The 20,505-nt window shown below is 31.2% G+C and overlaps 4 protein-coding genes and 1 long non-coding RNA gene across 10 annotated transcripts; 2 read left to right on the top strand and 3 right to left on the bottom strand.

Annotated features, from left to right (window-relative positions):
* Positions 1–2,337: 2,337 nt before the first annotated feature.
* On the top strand, positions 2,338–3,663 carry LOC108325169 (protein PROTON GRADIENT REGULATION 5, chloroplastic). Its single transcript, XM_017558188.2, has 2 exons — positions 2,338–2,726; positions 3,423–3,663. Exons 1-2 carry the CDS (start codon positions 2,451–2,453, stop codon positions 3,525–3,527), a joined length of 381 nt encoding a protein of 126 aa, XP_017413677.1. The 5' UTR covers positions 2,338–2,450; the 3' UTR covers positions 3,528–3,663.
* Positions 3,664–4,733: 1,070 nt separating this feature from the next.
* Positions 4,734–8,948, bottom strand: LOC108326591 (eukaryotic translation initiation factor). 2 transcript variants are annotated; one of them, XM_017560177.2, is made up of 5 exons: positions 8,679–8,947; positions 7,935–8,109; positions 7,711–7,836; positions 5,194–5,259; positions 4,734–5,113 (listed from the first exon to the last, which is right to left on the bottom strand). In XM_017560177.2, exons 1-5 carry the CDS (start codon positions 8,855–8,857, stop codon positions 5,066–5,068), a joined length of 594 nt encoding a protein of 197 aa, XP_017415666.1. In that variant the 5' UTR covers positions 8,858–8,947; the 3' UTR covers positions 4,734–5,065. The 2 variants fall into 2 exon arrangements, with proteins under 2 accessions (XP_017415666.1, XP_052731422.1); XM_052875462.1 differs by lacking the exons at positions 4,734–5,113; positions 5,194–5,259 and adding an exon at positions 5,284–6,642 and having other exon boundaries at positions 8,679–8,948.
* Positions 8,949–10,648: 1,700 nt separating this feature from the next.
* LOC108325440 (acid phosphatase 1) lies at positions 10,649–12,318 on the bottom strand. The gene is made up of 3 exons (XM_017558513.2): positions 11,801–12,318; positions 11,029–11,238; positions 10,649–10,940 (listed from the first exon to the last, which is right to left on the bottom strand). Exons 1-3 carry the CDS (start codon positions 12,301–12,303, stop codon positions 10,763–10,765), a joined length of 891 nt encoding a protein of 296 aa, XP_017414002.1. The 5' UTR covers positions 12,304–12,318; the 3' UTR covers positions 10,649–10,762.
* Positions 12,319–14,084: 1,766 nt separating this feature from the next.
* LOC128196019 (uncharacterized) lies at positions 14,085–18,887 on the top strand. 5 transcript variants are annotated; one of them, XR_008248077.1, is made up of 6 exons: positions 14,087–14,174; positions 14,299–14,417; positions 14,609–14,823; positions 15,982–16,114; positions 17,812–17,922; positions 18,724–18,887. It is a non-coding gene; the product is annotated as an uncharacterized LOC128196019 (long non-coding RNA). The 5 variants fall into 5 exon arrangements; XR_008248080.1 differs by lacking the exon at positions 14,087–14,174 and adding an exon at positions 16,406–17,736 and having other exon boundaries at positions 14,216–14,417; positions 17,827–17,922; XR_008248078.1 differs by lacking the exon at positions 14,299–14,417 and having other exon boundaries at positions 14,085–14,174.
* Positions 18,429–20,196, bottom strand: LOC108324287 (acid phosphatase 1). The gene is made up of 3 exons (XM_017557197.2): positions 19,794–20,196; positions 18,818–19,027; positions 18,429–18,728 (listed from the first exon to the last, which is right to left on the bottom strand). Exons 1-3 carry the CDS (start codon positions 20,138–20,140, stop codon positions 18,551–18,553), a joined length of 735 nt encoding a protein of 244 aa, XP_017412686.1. The 5' UTR covers positions 20,141–20,196; the 3' UTR covers positions 18,429–18,550.
* Positions 20,197–20,505: the final 309 nt, after the last annotated feature.

Below are 20,505 nucleotides of genomic sequence, written 5' to 3'. Positions count from 1 at the left end.
AGGTGGGATGTGATAATGTTTGTGTTAAAAGAATGGAGGTTTATGGTGATGATGAATGTGAAGAAAAGGTAGATGATGAGCATGGTGAAGGAGAAGGGAACTTCTCCACTTCCTCCACCCTACAATTAGTCATATCACACAATAACAATTTCATGAGCAGTAGCAAAACGGTACATGCACGATTCCATTTAACTCTTTGTTAAACCTTTTCCACGTCATTAATTTTTATTTTTAAAATTTACATTTCAATACGTATTACAAAATTGGACATCTCATTCACTTTTGGTCACAGTTAGTGTTTTTAACGTTGTAGGCCGAAATGACCAACTTGAACCATTTTTACATAACATAAGATAATAGTGAACTCTCGTAAACGAGTAAGACCACTTTGAACACATCACCCAAAAGTAGAGACCAAATAAAATATTAAATGTAAAATAGATAAGATATTAAATAAGATAAACGTATAAAGATTTCAATAAAAACAATCATATGATTTTGGATGTTTAGACATTTTTATTATGAACAATTTTATAATTATTAATCTTCAAAAACAATAAAAATTGAGGTGAAATTTAAAAAAAATACAGAGACAAAAAAATTTAAAAATGATGATTTTTATAAAATAAACCTTTTTTAAATAAAAAATTGTACAATATTATTATTTTATCATTAAAATATGCTAATGTCATTGTTTCATACTATTTTCTAGATTTTATGGACACTTCAACAAAAAGTATTTGACATAAAAAAATTGTTGTAATTTTAGACTGCTAATAAAAGAATTGAATCCTTGTGGCATGTCCACATGGCCTCAAAATTCTTGAGGTTGAAAACTATTCCATTTTTCATTGCTGCAATTTTGCCACCTAACTAAGGTTGGTATGCCATCACGCTCACAACTATTTTTCTCTCATTTATTTTTTATTTGGTCAATAAAAAATAAATTCAAATAATTTATAATATAATTTTAATTATTTTATTTTATAATATTTTTGGTATTTTATCTAAATCCACGTAAAATTATGTCCACCATTTTTTTTATATTTGTGGATACATACAAATACCTTTAAAAATATTATAAATCAGTTAAAAGTATTTATATAGATTATTTAAAAATTATAAAATAAAAAAAAAATTTACTTTAAAAAAATGAATTAAATAAAAGTATATAATAAAATGATAAATAAATGTGAAAAGTCAAAATTTTAATCATTCTTTAATAACTAACGTTTTCTTCCCTGTTAATTTTATTGTTTTCCAAATTTATAAAATGCTTTTAAACTTTATAAAAAAATATTCAAATAAAAGCCATTACTATTATTATTCGTACAACAAACATGTTTTTAAAATACACGTGTTTATTATTAATATCACATATTTAATAAAAACTCTGTAAATCTCCCACATAATAGAATAAAAGGTTAAATTATTCCAATATATAAGTAACATTCTTCTTATAAGATGATTGTGAAATTATATTAATAAAATTCTTTGAAATCATGATGGTTCTGAGATTCCTTATAAACCATTTATAAATATTTAATCATCATAATTTGATATGTTTATTTAAAAAATAAAAATATAAATTCGATGTCTTAAAGAATAGCATTAAATTATAATATATAAATTAAGTAGAGTGAGGTATTACTTAATCATCAATTCATTTATTCAGAAAATACTCATTTAATATTATTATATACTTTACCACGTATATCTAATATAGTCAGACTCTGGTTGCTTGATGCAATTTATGAAGAAAATGTAATTTTGTTAGGTTTGGTCAATTTTTTGAAGTTCTAGATTCTCCACACTTTTTTATCTGCTCACACCTGTCCCAAACCATCAACACCATTTTCTAACAAAAATAACACTGCAACCCATGCATTTTTTTTTTCAATTTAGAAAACAAAAGTATAATTAACCATCTTTTAAATTAAATAAAAATAAGGAAATTAAATATTATGATAAGTTTTAAGTTGTAAATAGTGCTAATATGAAATTAACTCGAATCACATATTATTGGTAATCTCGCCTAAATGAATTTTTTTCGTGAAAAAAAGAAAATCACGTAGCTAGGGTTAGAGGATGACCCTAGAAAATACGTGTAATCCAGTAGAATTTGAGATTTAGATCTTCTCCAAGTAGCTAGGTACCATGAAGTTGAGTCATATTTGAGTTGTGGAATTTCATAATTAAGCACAAAAAACTAAAATTCAAAGCCACCAATATGTGTGGCTCCAAATGCTTCTATGTTGTGAATCACACTAAAGTCCAATTTCAAACCACTGGCTCTCCAATTTACACACAAATATCCCTTCCTTCACAAGCACAATATAAGCCATTAGAGCCATCTATCTCAAGCTCCAACAAGAGGCTAAAAACAAAGCAAAAGAATCTCTACCTTCATTATATTCACACAACAAAATCACAGAGAGCATAACCAAAAAATGGCTACTTCACTTTCTACAACTGGGTGTGTTGGTTCTTCCTTCTATGGAAGTTGGGGCACTTCAATTGTTGGTGAGGACTACACCTTGTTGGCCAAGTCAGTGCCGTCACAGGTTCGCATCGGAAGGGGAAAGCCAGTGAGATTGCAGCCAATGATGAAGAATATCAATGAAGGGAAGGGTATCTTTGCACCTCTTGTTGTGGTCACTCGAAACATTGTTGGCAAGAAGCGTTTCAACCAGCTTAGAGGCAAAGCAATTGCTCTGCACTCTCAGGTGAAATTCGGTGTTCTTGTCAAGAATTGCTGTTTGTTGTGATCACCCTTTTGCTTAATTTGATGATTCTGTTTGTGGGGTGGGGGAAATTTTTGAACTTTGTGTCATGAATTCTTGTGAATCGGGCTTGGTATGCTGTTTGTGTGGTATGTCTTTGTTTCCAAGCATTGGATTGAAGGATTTGAAACCTGTTGAAAAAGAAGTATAAGTAGAATATGCAAAAGGGTGATCTGTTTGAAACAAAAAACTTTGATGCAGTATACTGTTATTTTGTTGTTTTCAATCTAAATTCAGAGTTTTATTCTGATAATCAAATGTTATCTCTTTTTATCTAAATAAAACTTCAAATCTGATTGGAAAACAGTATCAGAACCTACTGAACTACATCTCAATTTTGTTGGTTTGAAAGGACATAACATGTAGAAAGGTTGAAAACAAAAGATTGGAGAAGAGATGAATTTGGATCCATCACTCACACAGACACACCTTAACTGTCCTTTTTGTGTTTGTTAAAACACCTGTTAGAAGAAAGAAATGAATTCATGGGAAATGAAATGGCTGTACTTTTTATCTTGTATTCTAGTCCATACATCTTCAATGACCGATTACAAAACAAAACAGTAAGGGTAACATTGATGTAAGCATAAAACGTGATCTTTCTTTATTGTGCTGAAGTTTTACACTTTGAAATGTTAGGTAATCACGGAATTTTGCAAATCAATAGGAGCAGATGGAAAACAGAGACAAGGGTTGATCAGGTTGGCTAAGAAGAATGGAGAATGGCTTGGGTTTCTTGCATGATAGATTAGCAAAATGTTCCTCATATTTTGTAATTACCATGTGAGAAAGTATCAAGTTTGAACTTGGTGGTTTTCAATTGACAGAAGAATGTAAACTAGGAACAAATCTCTCTCTAGTTGTGACTTTTCATTCTCAAGTATTGTTCTCTTATTTTGTCCTCTAGATACATGAAGTATATTATAAAACCAGAGGTGATCTACATATCAACGTTGATACAATGAACAAAGCAATGCCACTATACAGCATATTTTTCACAACTTTTCTGCTGCTTGTTTTTGTCAACCATTTGAGTAAAAAGTTTATTCAGTTTCAACTTTGATTATTCTAAATGTGCTAAAAAATAACTTTAAACCTAATTTAATTTCACTTACATCCATTTATGTAATTAGTGAGAGACTTCCAACAAAATGTTCATTTTATTTTTCCAAACTAAATGCTTAGATGCTGCTGGATATGTTGCAGATCAGATTCTACTTCACCTTTTCTTTCCAACTATTATATATACTTTGATTATGAACAAATGTGTTACTTCTTAAACCAGATTCAGATGTTAATGATGAATCGGTTCTGTTTTGAAGTATGGTTTTTCTTTGTCTGAAAACACAACCATGTTTTGACACTGGCTTATAAGAGTAATGTAACAACTAAGATTTTTCTTTTATATATAAAAATGGTAATTTATAAAAATTAGTGTTTATCGTTTATATTAAAAAAATCATATTTTAATTTTATTATTTCATATATATCGAGTAATTGATATTCTATTGTTTACAACTTATTTGATTGAAGTATAATATATAAAATCACTTCGGACTATTAAGTGTAGTTTTAGGTAAACATTCATTTTATAGCAGTCGTCTTCACTTTATTTTCTTGAATTGAGGATTCTTAAAGAAATTCTAACACTATAATTTAAAACTATTAAAAGTATTAAACTATACACTTAAAAATATATTTAACTCTTTAAACCATCATCAGGGTAATTTAGCGATAAAAATACACTAAAAAATTATGTAAATTAAGCTACAACTTTGGAATACAAATTTTGTTATCCAAAATTATAGTTAATGAAAATAAAAACATACCTAATTTCCCCCTGTTGTGTTTATACAGGAATCTCCCTTACTATGTCTCACCATTATATGTTTCTTATATTTGAACTTGTTGAAGCATGAGTTCATCTTATTTTAGCTCAGGGTTACACACTGAACAGAACAATAATGGTTTACTTCTCCATTATAATTGTACAAGCAACACATCAAACTCATCCTAAACTGGACTCCACATATTTCAAGATTTAAAGCTTTAATAACGTGACATACAAAAACTACAATTAACTCTGCAGAAAAATTTGACAGGCCATTTAAAAAATGAGGAAGAGTACAATAGTATCAACACCCCAAAGTGGGGTGAATGAACAAAAGTAAAGCCAAGCCCTCCACCAATGAAGTAGCATGATCTAGTACATATGACACATGATGAAGGTATCAGTACTACAAGCCTTCCAGCACAAGTGCAAGAAGATGCTCCAACACTGTTTATACGGTGTATCGACCCTTTGTTGCTCCTTTGGTTCTAGAGTCATCCTGTAATAACTAGAGATGTAAGAATCATAGTTGTTTATGAATCACATTCACCAATCAAAATTTATGAGCAAAGGTTTTACATGAAAGTTGTATGTTATCTTGTCGTTAACATCAATGATTTCCTTCCACTTCCTTCCAATACTCATCTGCAAAATTAAAGTCAACGACAAAAATGGCTCATTTCAAATGTCATGCTGAGTATTGGATGAGTCAAAAAAATATAAATGAACATGACATTTTGGCAAGGAATTTGCACTTGCTTAGAATAGCAAATTACAATTCTGGATCTTAGACTGATACATTTACACATTCCAGACTTTGCCATTCAGTATAAATTGTAGATCCCAGTTGAAGTAGAAAGATAAGCAAGAATTTACAGTCGATCATTTCCAGCAATATTTCGCTCATATCAAGCACACCATCTATTAGTATCTATTAGCAATATTTCCATTTTAGTAGCTAACCTTCCTAAAAATTATAGATCACTGGCCATGGATCTCGTTTATTCCTCTAAAACCATAAAGTCAAATTTAGGTTTATTTTTTTGTAGAGTATTTTATACAATGTCACAACATTATATAAAACATTCAACAAAAAATGGGTATCTTGATTGTTCGAATAATTACATTTATGTATCATCATTAAGCCTAAGTAGGGTGTAATGTGCTAGACAATTTATTAGTTGTAACCTATAGTCATACCTAGTTCTTCACCTAGATGTCTAGTACAGTCCCTTAATCTTCAATGAACTTTTAGTATCAGTTTTTCATTATAAATAGAAGATTGTGAGAAGAATCTCGTAAGTCCTCCAGAAATATATTTATCTGTTTTAATCTCAAGTTTGATAAAGCACAAAAAAGATACAATTACGTAAATAACTTGATGAGGTTAGCTAGATAGTTAGTTTCTGACTCGGGCAGATTGCTTGTAGTCCAAATATATAAATATAAAAGACAAAGGTTTGTAAAGAGTGGGTCAAGAAAAGCTCCAGGCATACAATCCTGAATGGAGGAGAGCTGGAGGCTTTGGAGAGGGTGGTGAAGATCCGGAGTCAGTTGCAAGAAGGACTAGAGACACGATCAGAAGCAAGATTCAGTCAGTCAGATTCATGCATCGATATGTCTGCAATAGGTGGGGACACGTTGGTGTCTGCAATGCCTAGAAAAGGTTCAATAACAGAAGACCCTAACGGGAGGCTAACATGAAGGTAGATGATGGAGGGAAGTCCAAGGCAAATATGCAAGCACGCAACCTGAACCAGTGAAAGGGATCAACTGGACGAAGCTTGAAATACCCATCTTTAAGTGGAGGATGTTTTAGGATGCATAGTGAAATTTGAGTGCTATTTTGGATTTAGTGGAGCAGGAAAAGACAGGCAATGATGGTGACTCTCAAAGGAGATGTGTTGCCATGGTCTCAATGGTGAGAAACTTACAGTTCAAATCAAAGTTGGGAAGGATTCAAGACTACCCCAATTGAGAAGGTTCAACTAATCTTGATGGGGTGATCCTTTAGAATCTCTGTTAACCCTGAAACAAGCAGATAGTGGGTGAATTAATCACCCAATTTGAAAGACTAGCAAGAGTGATGAAAGAGCTTGATGACCAGAATATTACGGGAATATTTTCCAATGGGTTAAGAGAAGAAATTATAGCATGCATCTTGGAGAAGAAAAACATGGCAGTGGCCAAAAGTAACAGCACTATAGAGGGAAATGGCAAACAGCTAAAAGAGATGAAAATGGAAATTCAACTTCCCAAAACTCACAGTTATAAGTTAAAAATGTGGCAGCATTACATCTAACACAACACAAGAAAGAAACCAGATTGACTCGTGCTAAAGTGCGAGAAAAGGTCAAAAGATGGAGTGTTATTGATGTGACAAGAAATATGGTCCTAGTTATGTTTGTACTTTTTAAGAATACATGATTAAATTTTTTGATATTGGGATGTGAAGGGGAAGAAAACCAGTATACAAAAGGTATGGCAATGGAGGATTGGTTAAAAATCGGGTTACTGCAGGATACAATTGTTGGGTTTACAGCATGAAAGTCTCTAAAGTTCTGGGACAGGTTGAAGGGATGCACCATGGTAGTATTGATCAATAGCAGGGAAATTTACAATTTCATCCCTACTGAATTGGAAACAAGGTTCAAGTTACAGTTGACAGAAAAATACCAAAGCACATGAAATATAGAATTGTGCTTATCTATCATCTATGCCTTGCAAAGGAACTAAGATGACAAAATACTCTCGTGGAGAAGAAAAGGAAAGGAAAAAAATACTTTAGTTTCTTCTTTAATAAGCAAACAATAAACTGGAATGTAGTAGCAAAACATCCGTAGTGAAAGTGTGGTGCAAAATTTAAACATTTGATGCATTCCAATGAAGCAATGAAAGCATTCTAGATAGGAGCAAATTGAGTTATAATTTGAACACAAGACCAGAAATTAGAGAATCCAATCATAACTTCTATTGATGTGTCAAGGCCTTAATCATCCTGACTCACAATAGGAATAGTAAGCAGACAAGATAACAGAACATAAATATAAGTTGCAATGGCAACTTGCAAGTACCATTTAAAAGAAAATAACAAACCTGGGCAGCCTCATTTGCCGCTGTCTTTGTCCACAGTGAAAGTTTGTCTTGCCATTGGCGCACGCTAGCAACCACACCGCATATGTCCTCAGCATCCTCAAATTGCTCCCCAATCAACGCCATCAGCTATTCAGAAGAACAATCACAATTTAACACCGGATCTCCCCACATTTCACAAACCCAAAAACAAAAGCAATTGGCGATAAAATAAAATAAAAAATTACAGTTTCAAGCCACATCTTCTCAAGGTTATCCTTCCTGCCAATGTTGCTGGTGACAGTCCACTTTCCTCCATTGGCACACTCAGGATCTTCCCACTTAGGTTCAATACCAGTCTTGAACAAGTGAAAATCGGCGTTGTTTTGCAAATCCTTGGGCTTAAATATCTGATCATACAAACTACACCAACATTTTTCACATCAAAGGCATTCCTCCCAATAGTTTTACCACCAAACCCAAAATCAACAACATTCAACTCATTCTCCAAATAATAATAATAAGTTTTTATCCTTCTAAATTTTCTTTAATTTTCATCCTCCAAAATTTTAAATCAGTATATAGATAATAGTAAAGATCAAATGCAGTGATTTCCAAGTTTAAAGGGACGAAAAAACAAAGAAAATATTCTTAATTGACCAAAATCAAAATTTTACTCATTTAGGAGAACTACAAACATAACTAAACTTAATAACAATGAAAAACATAAAAGCCATAAACCCTCGTGTTAGCAACAAAAAATCAGACCCTTTACGGGTTTCTCTCCTAAGATCCGTAAAAATCATTTTTTTTTAAATTAATCAATCCAGCCCCTGATAATAATCGATAAAACTTAAGATTACAGATTGCGGGTTCAGATTCCATTCTTCTAAAATAAAATGAAAAAAAATAAGATTCCATGAAAAAGGAAAAATTTTAAAAAATTAAAATCGGGGGAAAGCAAAACGGAGAAGGAAGAGAAAAATATATACCACCAGAACTCTTCTACAGTGTCGAAAGTGTAGACCTTGCGCAGAGAGGTTCCCCAAGCAGCGCCCTGTTTAGGTTTGGATTGATTGTCGCACCAAAACGTCCATTTTCGCTCCAGCTTGTGCTTCAGCCCTGCCTCCGGCGCCGGAGCCGCCGCAACAACTTCTTCGCTTGTTGCCATTTTTCTCTCTCTTTGTCTCTTAGCAACGCTAAGAAGAGTGAGGTTAGGCTTTTAGGGCTTTGTGTTTGTTTGCACTGACCCAAACCAAAATCCAAATATATTGTATTTGGTTGTTTTTTAAGAATTATATAAATGAGTATAAAATTGATAAGAGAATTAAATATTATATGTTAAAAATTAAATTAGTGTTTATTATTAAATGAGAGTATTGGAGTTATAAATATAAATATAACTTAAATGATAAAACTCAAACATCTCAAAAATCACTTTGTATGACTGGATAGGAAATATAAAAAAGTTAACAATTAACTATAATAATCTATACTTATATATATAGATTTGTTTTTAGTGTTCATATTCATTTGCTAAATGTACTGTTTAAATAATTTTTTTAAATTAAAATTATAATTTTAATAATTTTATTCTTAAAACAACTGTTTTTTGTTAAATTTAACTATTTTTCATTTGAATACTTTTTTTTAATTTATTCTTTTTTATTATAAAGCTACTTATCAAATAAATAAAAACTCTTTACAATAAAATTATAAAAAATATTTATATTTAATTAATAATAAATTTATTATTTTTTATTATCATAAAAAAACATGTATTTTCATTAATTAAATAGATTTAATTACCTTTTAACTATCTTATAAATTTAAATATTTTTAATTCTTTTATTGAAACTTATTAAAAGTTTAAGACAATATTTTCATTTAAATTATTATTTGAGGTGAGAAAACTCTTTTACTAAGGTTTTTTCATGAACCATTTAATCTTATTAAAATTTTCTTTTTAAATTCTTCACTTTTTCTCTTATGCAGTCTCCTTTCAATAATGACGATTATTTTGTGTGAGTTAGTGTTTTTATTGGTAACAAAGTTTGCATTTCTTTTTTTCATTTTCGTGTGTAGTTCATTAGAAAATATATTTTTTTTAATATTTTTTTAAGTTAAGATTTATTTCTCATTATTCATGTGCTATTTATGAATGTTCTCTTTGTTTATCTTTAACGTAAATTTTATGATTTTTAGTTTAGATTAAATGTATGATTAATTTTAGATTTACTACATGTTTATATTAATTTTATATATAATAAGAATGAAAAAAGAAGAAGAAAGAAAGAGAAGGAGGAGAGGTAAAGAACAAAAAGAAATAAATTGATGTAAATTTAAGAAAAAACAATGTTGTCTATTATCCCTATAACATACTTATATTTATATATTTTATTAAATCAACAAATATAAATTTATCTCAAAAGTACATTTTGCATACAACAAACACAAAAAATCTTAATTAACATACTTAGAAAACTAAATGAATTAAAAAGCATAAAATTAGAACAATTTTCATCACCATTATTTAAAATATTTTATTATTGATGGAGATTTATATATTACAATATATTTACAATACCTAATCACGAGTTAAAGATGTTTGTTAAGATTACTCAGCATTCTTAGTTTATAAAATTAAAACTATACTTTTTACATCACCTTCAGACATCTTTAATGGAGACGATAACTTAGTTTAAATAAGGTGATTGAAATTAATTTTATTTCATACCTCCATTTTTTTTATCTAAGTACACAAAGAATAATATTTTTTCTCCAAATAAGTAATAATTGTAACTCAGGATATTTTTTGTAATATTGATCAAGAATAATAATACATATGTTACTTTTTGAAACAAATTTTAATAAAAAAAAATTATTTTCAATAGTTACATTATTTTTCAATCTATACATAAACATAAATGGAGGGAGTAAATCAAAATTAAAAATCTGTCAGTGAAATGAGAGATTGATTTGTATTATTTAATATAAATTAAAATGAAAAGGAAATTTATCTTAATCATTGTTTGGAATAAAGTTGTAAATGAGGAAGAAATAATAGAATTACACATTAGGCAACATAGTACATTGGATTTGGGAGTTTAAATGCTCTTTTAGGGTTTGGAATCCCTTCAATGCTACTGTATTGGTCTCCCAGAATGCCCCAAATGCGATAACCTTCATTTACTATTTTCTTTCTCACATCAGATTTATACTTCTCAACTGATACCAATTCATTTGCAGGATCTCTGCACAGAAACAAAATGAAAGAAAAAGAGAAACATTTAGCCTAAAATGGAAGACTATTGAAAGAAAAGTAGAGGTAATAGTACTCACCTAAAGATAATTTTAGTCCAACCATAGTAACCAACTTTTACAAGGTTGTCGATTGTGGCTGATCTGAGATGTTCCTTCCTTGAAGTAACCAAAAGGATTTGCACACCCCTGGATTTAAGTTCATCGTAGAGCTTCAATGAGTGATCAAGAGCAGGTGCTTTACCACTTTTCATCCATTCCTCCAGAGATGTCACATTCAGTTTCCTTCCCCTGTTGTCAAAGAAATCCATCATTTACTACCATGATCATCACCAACCAAAGGAGATCAAAACATGATCAAGACTTTCATACTACCAAACCCAATAAATATTTTTCTTTAAATCCAATTTATAAAATGAGATTTATATATAAATAATTCTAGTTCTCGTTCTTCTTACGACACCTGCGTTATTTTTTTAACAAATGTTATCACAGTCAAACTTTTCACTAATGTCTTCAGTCCAGGTCGACGGATTGAAGTCAATCTTGGAACCAAAAACGGGCGATTCACGGAATAAATGAAATAACGTTAAAAATAGTGATATTTCACTGTGGCTTAATTGTCACAAGCAAGTTATTCTTGAGTAACTTTTTTGACACATCTAACTTCAAATTTCGAAAGACTAAATGATCAATAGATCGCTTTCACCATTCGTATTTGTACTGGAAATCAAAATCAATCGAGATTTTACTTTTGTTCACACGAGATTTCTATTCTCGTGATATATATATATATTAAAAAATGAATTTTAAACATGCAAAATGTATAGCCAAATGTGAAATTTTGAATTACCCGTATTGATTATCCTTGTAGTAAGGAACTGTTGAAAGCAAGGTATCATCGATGTCAAAAATCCAAGCATCGAACCCATCTTTCTTCAGATTACAGCTTGTGCTGAGATAAAGCAGACACTCTTCGGTTGCTCTCTGTGAGTCCACTTTGTACTGTGTTGAAGTGACATATTTTCCAATGTACTCAATGCATTCTTCAGGCACAACTTGGAACTCCCTAATGTTGTGCAGCTCCACATTCATCCTCCAACTCTCACAATAATTCTTCAAGCTGATCTTCAATCCATCATGTGTCTGCAGTTTCAGTATGTTCCAATCAGCAGCACCTGCTAGAGGAACCAAAAAGCATGTCAAAACCAGACACCACCACACTGTTTTCTCCATTTTCTCTTCCTTGGAACAAACTGCATGCAAGGAGAATTTAACAGATGACAGAACAACTCTAACTAGCCATTCCCTTTTAAGGTATGCAGATTTCAATGTTCTGAGAATGTGACAAGTCATCACATGGGTCTGAATCAATAAAAAATTAGCTGCATCAGTCACATGGTGCTATAGCTGGCAAGAGTGCCAGAACTGAAGAAAATGTCAATTATGAGGAAGGAAAATCTGTCTATTTCATTTCAAAGTCAGAATCTTTAGTGTAAAAGACAAAATTATATAGTTCGTGCTTTCACATTTTCACATGACAAAATAGGCTTTATATGTTGAATACAAACACCAGAAGAATAAGCCTCTCACATGAACAATTATGCTATCATTTTTTATCAGTACATATAAATTAAACATCTCTAGCTATCTCTGAAAAATAAGTTTATATAATTATTTTATTAGTATAAAACTAATATTTTTATGTTTTCACATAGATACACCTTTTCTATATTAACTAAATGTTTTCGTATATATAATATATGTTTGATAACAATATTTTTAATTTACACATATTTATATATAATAAATTAATTTTACTTAATAATGTAAAATCTTAACACAATCGTTAAAATATATATCTTTACATGAAACTAAACATTAATAATATGATCAATAATAAATAAAATAATATATTTCAAAAGCACAGATCTCGCTGGCCTGACTTTCCACGGATATTATAGAAAATAATATATATACAGATAAATGAAAGACAAATGGATATATTTTCCTCTCAGTTTTTATATGTCATTTCCGATCTATTGAATAACAAAATGTAAAGTGTTAAAACTTCATATTATCCTACCTAATTCTTTTAACACTTTGGTTAATTTAATTTGTTATATTTGAAAAAAACAATTATTTTGATTTCTCAAAGGTAGTGTTTAGAGACTAAAATTATATTTTTAAATTAATTATCAAGAAACTATTGCAAAATTTATGTTAAAATTTCACGAGCTAGTTAAAATTAAAATTTATTAATACGTATGATAAATTATGAAAAGTGATATAAGTCCACAAATATCTCTAACTTGATAGAATTATTTTTTCTAATAATTGTTATAAATTCGTAATCGTAAGTAGAAGTTCGGGAATTTAAAATAGAAAATTTATTCATTTCGAAATTATAATTCTGATAATTGAGGATAATATTTAATGTGATCGTTTACAACATCTTATCATATACTAAAAGAATTTAATAAATTGTTACAATGCCACTTTTAAGTAATTCATATACAAATTTGCTCTCTTAATAGAAAAAATGTCAAAAGATTCATATTTTGTAACGTTTTATTTATTTTATGAAATTATTCGTACCATGTAAAATTGTTCTAATAAAAAAAATTAAAATATTATATCTTCAAATTCGATACTCGCAAAATAAACTTGTAAGTATTTTTCTGCCATATTAAATTTAAGGGTACAAATTATTAGGTTAGTTGCTAGCTACTACTGCTTTTAGATGTTATTTAATAATAAAAGTGATCATAATAAGATTTTTTTTTTCTTTTACAAAATTATAATAAGATACTAAGTTGCTAGGTTTATTATAAAACTATAAGAATAAATTAAGTAGGGTATAATACATATGGATGTTGCTTTTATCATGCTGGCACGTTTATGTTATAATATAACTAAATAATTATTAAATAAATATAAGTTTATCATGTTTAATCAATTCTCCATCCATAAAGTAATCAAAGTTTTTCAACTTTACAAAACAATTAATGACACTTTCTTAATTTCTTAATTTTCTAATAACATGTTTAATGTGAAAATTAATTGGATAGTGTTATTCTTTTGTAATAATACATGAGTAAGGATGAAATTGTTTCACTATTTTTTTTTTCATTTTGATAATTTCTTAATATTACCCCCAAAATAAAACCCTAATTCTGCAAAAGTGTATTTCTCGTTGTCTCAGATCAACAAAAGGTCAAAGCCAGGTTTGAATTCGTCCATTTTCCCTCTTCCATTCTGATTTTTTCAATTACTTTACCGTATACCAACTCTGCAATCTCAATTTTTCTCTCCATTGCTTTCTGTCAATCTGGTTTTCTGAAAATGCAGCGACAATAATTAAAAAAGAAGGAAGAAGAGTATGAAACTATTTTTGCTTTTGCGGTATTCCCATTTTATCTTGGCATTGTAGAGTTGGTGGTGGGTCATGATAATTTAACAAAGCAAAGGTGAAAAATCTTTCCTTTTTTTGTTACCCTTTGGGTTAAAATTTTCAAATTCTAAACGTTGTTTGAAGTGAATTTGGTTGGGGTGACATGAACGTTGGTTTTCATGAGATTTCATTCAGGGAGTTTGTCAGCATTTTTTTCCCTATGACACTTATTTATAAACTTAATTATGGTACTGTGTTATGTTTCAGGACGGGTTGGTTCTGCTGGAAACAAGTTCAAAATGTCACTGGGTTTGCCAGTGGCAGCGGTGGTGAGCTGTGCTGATAAAACTGTTGTAGGCTAAGAATCTTTACATCATATCGGTGAAAGAAATGAAGGATTGCCTCAACAGAACGCCACGTGAACCCCAAAACAGACAGAAACTTGCAAGAGAAAACCAGTGAACCACAAAATTGTTACTCAGGTGTGTTCTGTTTAAATCAATGCCTAGAAACAAACAACAGTGCCGTTTTTTACCTTTTTCTAGTGTCCAATCTAGTTGCTTGAGCTTATTCTAAACTTGCGATTTTACGCGAGTTTGCTCGAGTTCACACGAGCCTACTCAAAAAAGATCATGCGTGAGAGTTCAGGTTCAAGGACATGACTAATGCACTTTTAGGGGTTTTAGAACTTGTTATTTTCTTACTGAAATGGAAGGATTCAAATGTTGCTGGTTGAGCATCACATATCTTTTTAATATTTTTCACGAGGATATGGTAGCTTGATGTATAATTAACTAGCTAGATCGATGCATGCTATCGAATATATCGAGTTGGATCTCTCATGGGATCTTACTTTTCGCCATTCGGTACATTGTTTCATTCTTTCCAATTTTTTTCTGCTTTATGATGAGTGATGTTCTGTTCTGTTGATATTTATTATTGAAAGGTAACTTAGCGCAGTTTGGTTTTATAAAAAAAATACTGGTAATGTAGTGTAAAGATTTTAATTTTGAGGTTTTTCTGCACTTCTTAAGTCCAGTTATCCTTATACTCTACCATACCTTTATCGAGCCCTTTTGTTTATCATCTCTGTCAAGGTTTTGGGGTTTCTTATTTTTCTTATAATTTTCGATTTTTATTATGAAATTTCTGTTCATTTGGGAAATGGAATGTCCGAAGAGATACAATTTGTAAGTGAAGGTTTTGATAATACTTATTATTAGTTTTGTGGACTTCATCTCTCATTGTTTCTCTCTCTCATCTTTTTAAGGTTTTAATTCTCTGATAGATAGTTTCTATCTCCAGACTTTAGTCAGGTATTCTCCTCAAAAATATTATGGTTGATACAGTTACAAGTCTGGAAAATTAATGTGCCCATCGTTACAGATGTGATAGTCTTCTCGTGCTTACATCTGCTCCATTGGGGCTCCACACATTTGTGGCTGAATTTTACGTATTTATCTGTTACACTATATATTAAGACAAAAGAAATTATTTTTTAGGGTATTTTTAGTTTTCGTTTTCTTTACGAACTAAAATCTTTTTAAAAATTTTTAAATCCTATACCCTCAGTTTATATGTTGACATATTTCCCTATATAAGTCATACTTTACTCATTTCATTTGCATTATTGTCTCCAGACATTAGTAAGGTATCCTGCTCAACAAACTATGGCTGATACAGTTACAGGTCTGGGAAATTAAACCGAGTCCATCGTTACAGATGTGATGACCTTTTTGTCATGCTCACATCTACTCCATTGGGGCTTTACAGGTATGGGATCCATATACCTCCTCACTTTTATTGTTATCCAATATTAATTTGATTGCATGTTATGATTCTTTTAATCTACAATTTCTATACAGCAGAATGTTTTAGCTAGCTTTGATGGGGTTTTCAAAATTTATAGACATTCAAAATGTGAGGGAAATAGTACTAATTCAATTCTTGTGTTTGTTAAATTGTATTTTTTTTTTGAATAATTGTTAGTGCAGCTATAATTTCAGTTTAAAAACAAAATAAAAAATAGGTAGGCCCTCTAAGAGCTCATTCTACAATTGGCAGTCATGTCAGCAAGCTCCAATGGTGGAAACCTATAAGAACAACTTATTTCCAGGAACCCCTGTTAGAGCCGCCATTGGCCTAATATGGGAGAGAGATGAGCTTCTGGACTATCAATTTTCTTAGAGGCATGGCTCTGGTGTATTATTTTCAATCCTGGGCTTATGACATCTGTATCAATAATATTCTCTTAATACAGTTATCCATTTCCAAGAACCCCTGTTAGAACCGCCGTTGGCCTAATATGGGAGGGAGATGAGCTTCTGGAATATCAATTTTCTTAGAGGCATGGCTCTGGTGTATTATTTTCAATCCTGGGCTTAAGACATTTTTATCAATAATATTCTATTGATACAGTTATCCATTTCATGCTTCTGCTTTTTGGGCATTTTTGAGCCTTGAATTGCATACCAGAATTTTGTACCAGTTATTTTCATATTTGACCCACTTTCTGTTTGTTCTGGAATAATGGTCAGAAGGGAGACAGTGATGTTGTTTTCATCTTTTAGTTCAGAAAATGGACATTAGTAAGAGCCTTAGTCCTGGCAAGGTAATTCAGTGTCGGTTACAATCGTGGCCTTTTTATACAAATGCTGATGATGCAGCCATGGTGAGGCTCTTCTCTTCTGTCTCTTGCCTGTGTAAAGATGAATCTGAGTCTTTTTATCTGAAACCCTGCTATTAGGGTTACACTCATGAGTCATTAGTTTAAGTATGAGGCTCCACTCTTTGAGAGAAGGTTGTCTTGATAGCTGTTGCCCTCTTGAAGTTGCTGTGTTAGCCAATGATCATTATAATTGAGTTTACCAAACAGCTCTCCACATACATACACGCACCCAAACATATATTTCTTTCTGCTTCTACTGGGATTCAGCTACTTCTTCTTCTTCTTCTTGCTACTACGAGGCAATGATGATGTTTTCTGCAATTAGACCAGATATGAGTGAAGAGCTGTGTCCTGGCTAGGTGACTTGGCATCTGTGTGAAATTTACCTTCTGGTTCTTGCACAGATGCTATTGACGCAGCCTGTGCACAAGCCATTCCTTTGCTGTCTGAAAAAAGGCGAATCTGAGCCTCCTTTATTCATAATAATTTTAACTTTCTGACAATTATGAATTTATATTTTCCTTCTGAATGCTTTAATATGGCAGGTGACAGGAACACATTAGTTTACTCCGTTCATTGTTCACCAATATGGCCGATACTTTTTATTGCACTTAAACTAGTGCTTTCCTTTGGCTTCCAATGTTTCTGCATTTGTATGTGACTTGGGGAGTGACATGTGGCTGAAAAGTGTCCTTTTTGAGCAATTGATAATAGTTTTATTTTTGAGGTTTCTCTGCCCCTCTTAAGACCAGTTATCATTATACTATACCATACCCTTACCGAGCCCTTACTATAATTTCAGTTTACAATTTGGCAGCCGTGTTAGCAAGCTCCAATGGTGGAAACCCATAAGAACTACTTATTTCTTAGATGGGAGAGGGACGAGGTTTTGGGCAATGAATTTTCTGAAGAGGTATGGCTCTGGTTTGTTATTTGCAAGCCTGGGCTCAGGACATTTTCCTCCATAAAACTCTCTTAATACAGTTATCCATTTCATGCTTCTGATTTTGGGTCTTGAATTGCGTATCAGATTTTTGTTCTAGTTATTTTCATGTTGATTTGCATCCTCTGATATAGAACCGGTGGAAGATTATGTTTGATCCAATTTCCTTCATTTTGATGTTATTTTCTCCTCAAACAATTAGTCACACTTCTTATTTTATTTTTATTTTTCACACTTTCTTTCATTTTTCTCCATTTCGTATATTCAATTTTTGGATTTATGTTTCACTCTGCACACACATACAATCATGTAAAATATTGAAAAAAATAATAATTTATACATAACTTGAAATGGAGGGAGTAAATTAAAATTAAAATTCTGTTAGTGGAATGAGAGATTGATTTGTATAATTAGAATGTGTAAGAAATTAACCATATTTAGGGGGATTTGAAGCATAATTAACTATTAAAGTAAGATTTCACAAGAGATTTATACTGTAAATTAATTTTATTTCTGGACCATCTACATGTCCAATTGCATGGAACAAATTACTCTTTAATAAAAGTTGTAAATGACGAAGAAACAATACAATTACACATTAGGCAACATAGTACATTGGATTTGGGAGTTTAAATGCCCTTTCGGGGCTTGGAATTCCTTCAATGCTACTGTATTGGTCCCCCAGAATGCCCCAAATGCGATAACCATCATTTATTATTTTCTTTCTCACATCAGATTTATACTTTTTCACTGATACCAATTCATTTGCAGGATCTCTGCACAGAAACAAAAATGAAAGGAAAAGAGAAACATTTAGCCAAAAATCGAGGACTATTGAAAGAAAAGTAGAGGTAATGGTACTCACCTAAAGATAATTTTAGTCCAACCATAGTAACCAACTGCTACAAGGTTGTCGATTGTGGCTGATCTGAGATGCTCCTTCCTTGAAGTAACCAAAAGGATTTGCACACCCCTGGATTTAAGTTCATTGTAAAGCTTCAACGAGTGATCAAGAGCAGGTGCATTACCCTTTTTCATCCATTCCTCTAGAGATGTCACACTCAGTTTCCTTCCCCTATTGTCAAAGAAATTCGTCATTATGCACAATGATCATGAACAAAGCAAAGGAGATCGATGGAGCAATAGAATCTTAACAATTTGTTTGTATTCACAATAGATGGTCTGAGATCAAGTTGAAAGACCAATTCACTTTATTTTAAACAATTGCTCACATGTTAACTCAAAATGAAAAGGTGATTCTGATTTAAAATGGTTGATTGAAACACTTTGTTGTAATTTTACATTGATCACTAACATTTACTATTAATTGTAAGAATAAGAAGGTCAAACATAAAACGTATCAGTTCAAAATAATTTTTAAGCAATATCTATTAACATGTTCAAGTACTTTCACAGTAACAGGTGCAACAGATATCTTTCTCCAAAAGCACGTTTAAACATCCAAAAACACTTCTTAAAGGTTTGTATAGAGATTTAATTTTAAACCAGCTTTACAAATCTAAACATTTACTTTATACAGCCAAATATTTGTCGGAATTTTTTTTATTCAAATAAACAGGAAAGATTAACTATCTTTGGGCATGAGTTATCTGTATAAAATATCTTATATCATTTTTAATATAAAATCTTAATATTTAATGTGTATAGGTCAACTCTTTTCATAATAAAACCTTGAAATAAACCGGGGTAATTAATCATCTTTAAGACATGAGCTGTTTAATGTATTAATCTTTCTCATTTCTACTCAGAGTTTTAAATTATACTGATTCCTGATAATGTTATGACAGAGAAAATGGACTTAGAGTGAAATTTGAAATTACCCATAGAGATTATCCTCGTAGTAAGGAAGAGTTGAAAGCAAGGTATCATCGATGTCAAAAATCCAAGCATCGAAACCATCTTTCTTCAGATTACAGCTTGTGCTGAGATAAACCAGACACTCTTCAGTTGTCCTCTGTGAGTCCACTTTGTACTGTGTTGAAGTGACATATTTTCCAATGTACTCAGTGCATTCTTCAGGCACAACTTGGAACTCCCTAATGTTGTGCAGCTCCACATTCATCCTCCAACTCTCACAATAATTCTGCAAGTTCATCTTCAATCCATCACCTGGTAGAGGAGCCAAAAGGCATGTCAAAACCAAACACCACCAAAGTGCTTTCCCCATAAGTGCATGGAAAGAGAATTTAGCAGATGATAGAACAACTCCAATCACTCCCTTTTAAAGTGCTTATTTTATGTATGCAGATTTCAAAGGTTTGAAAATGCGACCAAGTCAAATGAATGTGATTGGCACAGGAATTGAGCTGCATCAAGTCACATGCTACTATGGCTGGCAAAAATACCAAAACTAAAGAAAATGTCCACTATGATATGAGGAAGGAAATGTCTATGCATTTCATTTCAAAGTCAGAAACTTTAAAGAGAAAAATATAGTTTGCATGCTTTCACATGACAAATTGGTTTATCTTTTGAATACAAAAAGACTAGAATAACAAGCCTCACATGAACAATTAATGGTATCACTTTTTA

The sequence above is a fragment of the Vigna angularis genome, chromosome 3 (genome assembly GCF_016808095.1).
Source record: "Vigna angularis cultivar LongXiaoDou No.4 chromosome 3, ASM1680809v1, whole genome shotgun sequence".
Classification (NCBI taxonomy): Eukaryota; Viridiplantae; Streptophyta; class Magnoliopsida; order Fabales; family Fabaceae; genus Vigna; species Vigna angularis.
The sequence above is the reverse complement of the archived record's forward strand: the minus strand, read 5'-3'. Positions and strand labels throughout refer to the sequence as shown.